Genomic DNA, 9,935 nt, shown 5'->3' on the forward strand with positions numbered 1-9,935 from the left:
AACGCCACCCACCCTCTTATGGGAATAGGAGGTGTCACATCTCAGAACCAGTTGTGAAATGTTGGGCATGCTTCCTGCTAGGGGAGTGAGCCTGATTCCAGATCCCAGTGGTCTCCATACTGCCCTCCCCTGCCTTCCCCTCCCCCGTGCTCCCCTCCCTCCCTCTTTCTCCCCCCCACCTCTTCTCTCTCCCTTCCCCCCTCTCTCTCCTCCTGCTTCCTCCCCCCTTCTCCCGTACCCCCTCCACCCCTTCAGAGCAGCTCATGCTTTGGGGCTCTCAGCACAGTTGGGAGGCCTCTTCAGGGGGCAGGGGTGGGGGCAGGCGGGGGCATTTGAGCAGAGATGTGAATTTTAGGGCAGCCTGTCAGGCCAGGATTTGGTCTGGGAGAGACTGCTCCAGGTGGAGGATGTAGTGAGTGCAAAGGCCCTGGGGCAGGATGTGTGGGGGTGCTTTGATCTCCTAGGGCAGCAGAGAGGCCCCAGGCTAGAGGGGAGGGAGAGAAGAGGTGATGGGGGGAGCAGAGCCAGAGGCTCGAGGCTGTGCTGGTGGGAAGGTGGAAAGGGCTTGTGTCTCAGTCTCCCTGAGAAGGAAAAGCCTGCAGCCAACCTATCCAGTATAGGAGCCACACGATTTTTGTTTCTGTTTAACTGAATTAAAATGAAAAATCTGGTTGCCACAGTTGCACGGGCCGTATTTCCAGAACTCAAAGGCTCCACATGGCTGGAGGCGGCCTGGGAGGGTTGAGAGCAGGGGCGTGCAGCTCACTGTAAGCAGACCTCTGGCTGTCTGAGGACCGGAGGACTGCGTGGAGTTGGCGGGTGGGGCCTGGACAACTGCCCAGGGCAGACCTAGGGGACCCGGGCCACGGGGAAGGGGGCCACGGAGGGTTTGGCCTGGTTTTGCAGTTCACCGGTGGACCCGGGTGCTGTGTGGTGCAGGGAAGTGTCCTTGGTCTAAGCTGGGTGGGGGCTGGGAACCCTTTTGGAAATGGGAACAAGGGGGAGGGGGAGGGGTCAGTTTAGGAGAGAGGATGGTAAGTCCTGGGACGCCTGTGGGTGATTTGCTGGAGCTTGAATGCCCCTGTCTGGAGCGGTGGGAGAGGTCGGGGCCGGAGGTCACAATGACTCTGGTGACTTCGCTGAGTGCTGGCTCCCGCTGCCCCTCCCAGACCTGACCTTGCAGCTGCTGGCCGTGCGGAGGAAGACGGGGCTGCCGGACCCCAGCCTGCAGCAGACCGTGAGGAGCCGGCTCCGCCTGTTGGAAAATGACAGCCGGGAGGTGGCCCGTGCGCTGGGGGTGAGCCTGGCTTCTCCGGGGGGCCCGGGGAGGCACAGGAGCTCCAAGCCTGAGAACGGACAGGGGACAGGGGTAGACCTAGCAGGAGGGCCTTTGATGCCCAGGCCTCTGTCCCTGAGGGGCCAAGGCCACAGGTGGTGGCACCGTGACTTGTCCCTGGCTGTTCTCCTGGATGTCTGGGTCAGGGGGCCACCGATCACACCCGCAGTTCTAGCCACACGTGGCCCACGGTGCTCCCAGGTCCCCTCCCACTCTCTGTGCCCCCCACCCTGCTGATACTCTTAAAGTCCCTGTCATGGGGAGCAAGGACTGGTGTGTGCTGATCTTACTCTGATGATGGAGCCAGGCCCCTGTTGGCCTCTGCACAGTGGACGCTCTGGCAGGACGGTGGCCGAGGAGTGGGCTGGGCAGGGCGACCTCTCCATGACAGAGGTCCTGGGGCTTAGGGCTGGGCAGCCACCAGGTGACCTTGCAGCCAGCCCGCCTGACCTTGGCCTCTGTGAACCCAGCTCCCTCGGCCACCTGTCAGGGATGCTTATACTTGTTACCCCACGGAGCCGAGGTGCGGATCCTGCAAACGGCACGGGAGTACCAGCCCTGTGTGGTGTCGGGCAAGGGGCTGGACCCCGGCGTGCCATGTGCTGAGGGTCAGACCTTGGACAAGAAACGCGGCCTGTTTTCAGTCTGTCAAGCGGAGCGCAGAGCAGCACCCCCTTCCCCAGCGCACACACCCTGAGCCTTATAAGTGCTGGGGTGACGCTCCTGCCCGGTCACCACCCGGGGTGTTCATGGGATGGGAGTCAGAGGAGAGGGGGTGCCGGAGTGAGGACGCATCCCCCAGTCGGTGCTGCCGGAAGGGCTGGGAGGCAAGGCTGGGATGCACAGGGCTGAGAGCCCAGCCTGCGGGGAGAACCTGCTGTCGCGGAGGGCGGGGGCCGGAGCACGGAGCCCGCAGGGGCTCTGGGAAGGAGCAGGGCTTGGCACAGGTACTGGGGAGCCACGGCTGGCTTGAGAGCCCCAGCCTCGGGCCGTAGAGGAACCGGCTCCGTGCTTCCCCACCTGCCTGGGTCACTTGAGCAAAACGCTTTTGTTGTGCGGCTCTGTCCTCCTGGCGGTCAGATGCCTGAAAGCCCCCCACCTGGGACTGTTTCTTCCCCATAGGAGCTGTCAGCCAGGCTGTTGTCCATCCACAGTGACCAGGATCGGATCGTGGTGACCTTTAAGACTTTCGAGGAAATCTGGAAGTTCTCCACCTACCACGCTCTTGGTAAAGTGGGGGTCCCTCCCAGAGCTGGCTGTGGGGACTCCCCTTAGAGGACACTTGTCACACACTGCTGAGCACTTGATGTCATAAATCGGGCTTCAGCCCGGTGCCGCTCATAAGGGCCGGGGCAGCGGGCTGTGGGAGTTAGTGCTCACCCGCTCTTGCGGAGAGATGGCGCGACAGGCGGGGCGCAGAGGCGTCCCTCCCCGCGCTGCGCTGTGTGCGGAGCTTTGTGCGGCCAGACCCCGAGGGAGGCTGAGCTCAGACCCGCTGAGCACAGACCGGGTTATTTCCAGCCCGGACAGAGAGCTTGCTTTCTAAAGGACCCTCATCCGTTCGGAGGCGTCTGTGGGCCCGGCTGCATCTCTGGGGAACCGTGCTCCGCCACCTTGGTCTGAGCCCGAGAGCATGGAAAATAAGAGTGACAGCATCTTGTGCCAACTCCCGAGTGCACGCGCTCTCCCTGAAGGCTCTGGTCCCGTCTCACGGATGAGGAGACTGAGGGTCACTCGAGTGACTTGTCCTCGTCTAAACTCGCCAGGGCACAGGGAAGTCCAGGGTGTCACCCACAGTCATGGCCGGTCCACTCTCAGCCCAGATGGTCAGACCTGGGGCCTGTCTGGGTTGTAGATGGTGGCGCAAGTCCCTGAAGCAGGACGGGGATCCCCCAGCACCGGGGCCCTGAAGGCTTCCCTGCCTCCCTTTGGAGCCTGCTGGTGACCCAGCCTGTCTGGCCCCCAGGCTTCACTCATCACTGCCTGGAAAACCTACTCGTGGACCAGGCCTTCTGGCTGCTCTCACCCAACGAGGACGAGGAGACAGCTGTCCAAGTCCATGTGGACCAGGAGGCCTTGAGGCTGACGCACGAGAGCCTCCTCGCCCAGGAAGGTGAGCACCACGTGGTGACGGTGACAAGGGCCGGCCCCACACTGTGCTTGGGACGCCCGGGGGAGGGGGGCCTGGAGGCTCTGGCGTGCACGCGGAGACTTGACGGGGCCTCACGCAGGGGTACATGGGGGGACCCTGGCCGTGAAATGCCCGGGCCCTGTCACTTTGCCGTAAAGACCTGGTCAGGCCCCCCAAAAATAATAGTGAAAGTGTTTCTGCAAGCAGCACCCCCACCCCAAGGTCCTGACCCAATACTGCTTTGAGTGCCGTGGTGGCCTCATCATGGGGTGCAAGCCAGCAGCAAACGGAACCCAAAGCTGCCTGTCTTACCCTGGCCTCAGAGAAGAAGAGAGGGGGCCGGGCTCCCAGGGGTGGTCCCAGCAGACAGGCCCCCTGGGATCACGGGTCGGGCCCCTCAGGGAAACTGAGGCCCTGAGGGTCTGAGGCTGGGTGAGGTCTGAGCAGAGCCTGGGGCCGGGGAGACCCTGCAGGGCTCCCTTCACACGTGTCACCTGGCAGGACAGGTGGGTCCCACCTGGCAGGGCGTCCAGCCACCCTGAAGGACACCGTCTGTCACTTTGAAGGTCCTGTCTTTGTCCTGTGTCCTGACCACCGTGTGCGAGTGAAGACCAGCCCCTGGGGTGCAGGGAGCGGCCCCCGGGCCCTCAGGCGAGCCTCGGGGGTTCCCCAGGGAGAGGCAGCCCCAGCAGTGGACCCTTGCGCTCCCAGCCCCGGCACGTCCTCCGAGGAGGTGGCAGCGACGGCCACTCCAGAAACTTTGATTCCATTTCATCAGTAGGTACCGAACTTTGTTTCTGTGCTTCCAGCCCGTCCCGCGCGTTGTCGGGCCTCATGGAGAACCCCCCAGGCCCTGGCCCATCCGCAGGGCAGAGGAGGTGGACAGGGGCCCCCAACAGACCCTCGCGGGTCCCTCTTCCACTGCTTCCGGTGTGTGGCCGTGGGCTGCCACCTGCATGAGGATACTGACATTCACCAGTGGGGCTGCCCGGGCAGGAGGGTGCAGCCCAGAACTCTTGCTTCATGTTCTAGCTCGTTGTTGTTATTTTTTTAAGTAGTCGGCTCCATGCCCAGCGTGGAGCCACACATGGGGCTTGAACTCACGACCCTGAGATCAAGCCCTGAGCTGAGATCAAGAGTCTGACGCTTAACCCTTCCGAGCCCCCCAGGCGCCCCTACTCTGGCTTGTTCTGGAAAGCTTTTGAGGGAGCTAGCTGCCAAATGTGTACCCATAGTAAGGAGGCACAAGGCAGATAAAGCCTGGGGAGGGCGAGGATGGGTCGCATGTTAAGTTCCTGCTCACGTGCTGAATGTGGGGCGTTAACTGGGCTTGGAGCTTCCTGGCAGCCAAAGCAAAGAGAGAAACTCAATGACCTGATGTTCGGAAGCTGTGAACTAACAGGCAGTGGCTCAGCTTCTGTCCTGGGTGAATGGAGGGAGGTCTCCCAGAATGCCAGCCTGAGGCAGGGCAGGAGGCACCTGGGCTGGGCAGCACGGGGCTCCCTGCAGGCCGTGCCACACACCTGGGCCTAAAGGCCACACATGTCTGTGTGTGTGTGTGTGTGTGTGTGTGTGTAGTCGGGCAAGTGCTGGAGTTCTCTTGGGTCCCTGGGGGCTGCTGACTTGCCCAGTTGACTCAGTTTGAACTTGCCACACACCTGAAATCCTCTCTCGTCCCACTCCAGATGGGCTCTTAGGGTCCCCTGGGACCCCATCGACGACTCCATGAATGGACCTGTGACATCGGACATCCCACTGATGGGTAAATGCTTCCACTGACCTTCCTCCCCTGGGAAAGGGATTGGCAAAGCGGGGCAAGCACCAGCATTCTGGAAGCTTCTGTGCTCACCATGAATCCTCCCCAAACCGGAGGAGGTAGCTAGAATCCTTCATGTTGTGACAACTCAGGCTCAGAGAGGTCCCACAGGCTGGTCCAGATTCATTTCACACGGTACGGCAAGGCTGGGCCGGGTCCCTGTCACTGTCTCCAGGAAAGCCCAAGTGTCACCTCACAGGCCATCCATCAGGCATGGCTTTCTCTCTGGCTTGCACATTCAACATGCCGGAGGGCCCTTGCATGGGTGGGCTAGGCTCCGGCTGAATTTGCACTAATGGAGGCTCTTGAGGCTTAGTTCTTAGGGCTTCTCTTGAAAAGACAGCGTGGGCCTTCGGCTTGGGCTCCTGGTCCAGTACTCCCTGCCCTGCTCCAAGCCGGCTGGTGCAGGGATGGCCTTGTGTACCTGCTCAGTGAACGTAAGGCCCCATGGTGGAGGGACCTATGTTTACAGCTGCATCTGCCCTGGATGGGCCCCAGCCTGGCCTTGCCGGTGTGGGACAGAGGAGAAGTCCCTGGCCTTGGAGGTGGACAGCCCTGGGCCTCAGTTTCTCCTCCTCAGTGTGGGGATCAAGCGCCCCCTCCAAGAACCACTAGAGGCCCAGCCCCTTGGGTGCAGTGGCCACGCCTCATTGCAACCCCGACCACTCGTTCCCGGCAGAGGGCCCCTCTGAGTCTGCCCCCAGTGCTGACCGTGTGACCCCCCTCCTGCAGCCACGGGCCTGGCCACGGCGGTGGCAGACTACCAGGGCTCCGGGCCTGAAGAGATGACCTTCCGAGGCGGCGACATCATCGAGGTCCTGGGCACCCAGGTGCCCGGCCTGCCCTGGTGCCTGGGCCGGCACATGGCCTCGGGCCAGGTCGGGTTTGTGCAGACGAGTCTCGTCAGTGTGCAGGGCCAAGTGTCTGAGTGAGTGGCTGAGGCCCTGTCCCCTCCCGAGCCCGCACTTCCACCCCTGTGGGGAGCCTGCTACCCTCGCCCTTGGCTGACGCCCAGGTGACAAACCTGGACGTGGTCCTGGACGGCGCTCCCTTCCCTGTCCCTCCCCCTGGCCACTGTCCAGGCCCGGTTCCCTTGTCCCCGGGGCTGGTTCAGCTTCCTGTCTGGACCCCCATGTCCTTCACCACGTGCAGCCGGGCAGGGGCTCTTCCCCAAACTCCAGCGTGGTCTGGGGGCTGCCTATTGACAAAGCACCACCCGCCAGGGGCTGAGAACAGCAGAGGGCAATTCTGTCCCAGTTCTCGAGGCCACAAGTCCCAAATCAGGGGTCATGGAGCCACGCTTTCCCTGGAGGCGCCAGGGGAGGATCGTGACTAGTTTCATCCAGCTCCTGGCGGCTACAACGTTCCTGGGCTTGGGGCCGCATCACCCCAATCTGTGCTCTGTCCTCATGTGCCCCCCTTCCGCCCCCATGGGTCTGTGCATCCCTCTTACTAGAAGGACACCTGCTTTTGGATCAGGGCCCCCCTACTCCAGTGTGACCTCGTCCTAACTAATTACACCTGCAAAAACCCTTTATTGAATATGGTCACCTTCTGAGGTTCTAGGTGGACATGAATGAATTTTGAGGGACACTGTTCATCCTTGTGCACTATGCCACTCCCTTTCACAAAGCCCTTCGCGGACCCTGGGCCTGTCCTTCAAGGCCCCCCGTGACCCAGACCCTGGCGACCACCCGTGTCAAAGGCTGCCATTGCCGTCAGAGCACTTTGAGTCCAGCTGTGCAGGTCTGTCCACCTTCGAGAATGACTGTGTGGACATGTGCACCCCTGAGTGAGTCCAAGTCCCCTCTCCAGTGGCTCATCCTTGGGGACGTGCTCCTCTCCCTCTGGGACCCCCCACACCTGCTGATGACGTGCCCACCCCATGGGGGGAATTCTGAGCGTCCCCACTGTGTGGCCCCGGGCAGCAGCATGGCGTCCTGGGAGAGCGGTCCGCGAGCACAGCTATGCCCATCATTTGGGGCCTTTCTGTTCCTCTGGCCTTGAGCTTCCGTTGCGAAGACCTCAGTCGGGGAGCCCAGAGAAGGTGGGTGTATGGAAAGGCCTTCACTGGGTCTGTCCCCGGGCCCCTGGGCCTGGCCTCCCGCACACGTCTGCAGGGGATCCTCTGGCCTCAACATCCGGGGTCGTTCACAGACCAGCGCCTCCCAGACCAAATCTCGAAGGCCACTTTGGCTTGGCCAACTTAAAAGTGTCTGTTGCGCCTGCTCGTCAGGAGCGGCTCGAAGCTGGCTGGCCTGGAGCTGAGAGCCGCGGCTGGGTCGGCATTTCCCAAAGCGCGTTCCTCCCAGCGTTCCGTCACCAACCCGGCAGAGCCCCCGCGAGGTGGGGACGCCCCCGCGTGCCTGGCTGGCGGTCCGCACTAGGAAGGCGCTGCGAGGTCTGACCTTTCCCTGTTGGAATGTGTTTGTGCACTGACTTCACCTTCAGGACCCTCTCTCACAGCCCCAGCGGCTGGAGTTCCGTGGAACGCTGTCTGGGGACCCTCGGTCTAGACAATTCCTGTCTCGTCCAGGGGAGGCCGCATCTCTGCGCAGGCGGCTGGGCTTGCCTGAGCTGGGACGGCTGTTGGAGGAGCTCTTGCCAGTGTCCCAGGCATGCCCTCCCAACCCAGAGAACGTTCCGGACCACGTGGCACTGCCTCGCCTCCTGAGTCCGAGACAGTTCCTTCATCTCCTTGACCTTTGGGATGCCGTGTCCCTGAGGAATACAGGCCTGTTGTTCTGTCGGATGCTCCAGATGTCACGCTGAGATTTTCTTCAATGTCTCCAAATAGCTCCTTCCAGTTTCCAAGTGCTTTTCAGAGTTTCCTATTAATGCTGCTAATTCAGTCCTACAGGCGCAAATCGCCTGTGCCTTCTCTCCCTGCTCTGCTTCCTGTTTTCCATCTCCCTGACCTGGCGCAGACTCACACCCGGTGTTTGTGTGGGGCGCTGTGGGGAGCACTTGCAGGGGCCATACGCGGAGCCGTGGGAGCTCAGGACCGAAGGGACTGATGTCTGCCTGGAGCTTCACCACCTGCTTCGCAGGGGAAAGGGCATTTGAAGTGGGACTTTGCAGGCTGCCTAGGAGCTCACCTTCCCTGGCTGCCATGACCTCCTGGGTCCGTAGCCACCTCTCCTGCTCCTGGACGTCTGCCTCCAGCAGGATGAGGCAGCCTGGAGGGCAGATCTTTTTTGTTTCTGTCCCGTGGCTTCATCATGGGGCACAGAGCAGGTGTGAGGGGCCTGTCACTCAAATGAGAGAGTAGAAATGGGTCTTACTTAGGAAACGTGCTGTTGTCTTAAATAAAGCACCTTTTTTTTTCCCCAGGCTGGAAAATGTGATTTTTCTCAATGAAGAAGAAAGGTCATTCTTCAGCAATGAAGGGCGCTTTTCGGAGGAGGACGCCAGGCAGCTACTGAGGAGGGTGTCTGGTGCAGACGTCTGCACGGTGTACAGCTTGGGTAGGTGTGGGGGTGCGGGCGCTGGGGCACTGCTCCTCCCGCGCCTCCCCCTGGCTGCAGGGACGCCACAGGACCTGCAGCTGGCCGCCCCCTCCAGCCGGGTGCTCCGGACGGGCTCTAGGGGCAGATTCGCAGAGGGACGGGAGGGTTTGGAAGCAGACCGCTTTCCCGCGGGGCCGCACGGGCTGCTGGCCGCCAGCCCCGGGCCAGGACGTGCTACCGTCCCCTCGGTGGAGCGTGACTGTTTGGCTTCCGTGCACTGTTCGTGGCAACCCCTGCCCCCCACCCCCCTTCCGGGAGGCCCGGCTTCCTGCGCCAACCCCCGGGCACTTAAAAGTGACCAGCAGATGGGGCTACTCCTCTGGGAGGTCTAGGGGCAGCGGGCCAGATGCAGAGGGGGGCACAGAGAAAGGGGCAGGGAGATGCCCCCAAGGGGCCCTGAAGCTCCCTGCTGCCCGGGGAGCGCTGGCCTAAGAGCCACAGTCCCCCGGGGCAGGGGCGGGGTGGCACACAGACCTGGGGCTGGCCCGCTGCCCACGTGCCGCCTCTCCCACCGTGTGTGTGGGAGCGACCGTTCTCCCTTCGCCGCGTTGAGGGGCCTGGGCTCGTGCGGCTGTGGTCTGGCCAGGTTGCCTGATCGCTGGGGGGCCGGGGCTGGACCCCAGGGCTGCCACCCCCTAAAGACAATGCTGCTTTCGCCCCGCCACCCTGTCCTCGGAAGGCAGGGCCACAGGTGAGGTGGGGAGTGCGTGAGCAGCAACAGAGGGAATGGTGCCGAGCGAACTTGCTGGTCGACGGCCGTGGGCGCAACGTGCTAGCTGGTTCCTTCATCCCACGGGTGGAGGGGCATACAAGTGTGTACACACACACACACACACACACCCTTACACATACGTGCACACAATGCACGCACACACCACACATGACACACGTGTGCACGTACACAGGCACACACATCATGTGCACACACCAACACACCACACAGGACACACATGCACACATACACATGGACACACCTACACATCACACGTGCACACACACGCACACACACATCACATGTGCACACACCTACACATCACACGTGCGCACACACATGCACACACCTACACATCACACGACACACATATGCATACACCTACACATCACACGTGCACACACATGCACACACCTACACATCACAGGACA

The 9,935-nt window shown here is 62.0% G+C and overlaps 1 protein-coding gene across 3 annotated transcripts in view; it reads left to right on the forward strand.

Annotated features, from left to right (window-relative positions):
• Positions 1-9,935, forward strand: part of SH3TC1 (SH3 domain and tetratricopeptide repeats 1) — a 44,811-nt gene that overhangs the window by 21,295 nt on the left and 13,581 nt on the right. For all 3 annotated transcript variants that reach the window (XM_035005385.1, XM_035005383.1, XM_035005384.1), the window contains 7 exons: positions 1,170-1,297; positions 2,459-2,564; positions 3,303-3,449; positions 4,034-4,244; positions 5,153-5,229; positions 6,016-6,211; positions 8,617-8,750. In XM_035005385.1, the coding sequence (XP_034861276.1) occupies positions 1,170-1,297; positions 2,459-2,564; positions 3,303-3,449; positions 4,034-4,244; positions 5,153-5,229; positions 6,016-6,211; positions 8,617-8,750 (999 nt within the window). The remainder of the gene's footprint in view (positions 1-1,169; positions 1,298-2,458; positions 2,565-3,302; positions 3,450-4,033; positions 4,245-5,152; positions 5,230-6,015; positions 6,212-8,616; positions 8,751-9,935) is intronic.

This window comes from Mirounga leonina, unplaced genomic scaffold (genome assembly GCF_011800145.1).
Source record: "Mirounga leonina isolate KUSES-001 unplaced genomic scaffold, KU_Mleo_1.0 Mir_129, whole genome shotgun sequence".
In the NCBI taxonomy this organism is placed as follows: Eukaryota; Metazoa; Chordata; class Mammalia; order Carnivora; family Phocidae; genus Mirounga; species Mirounga leonina.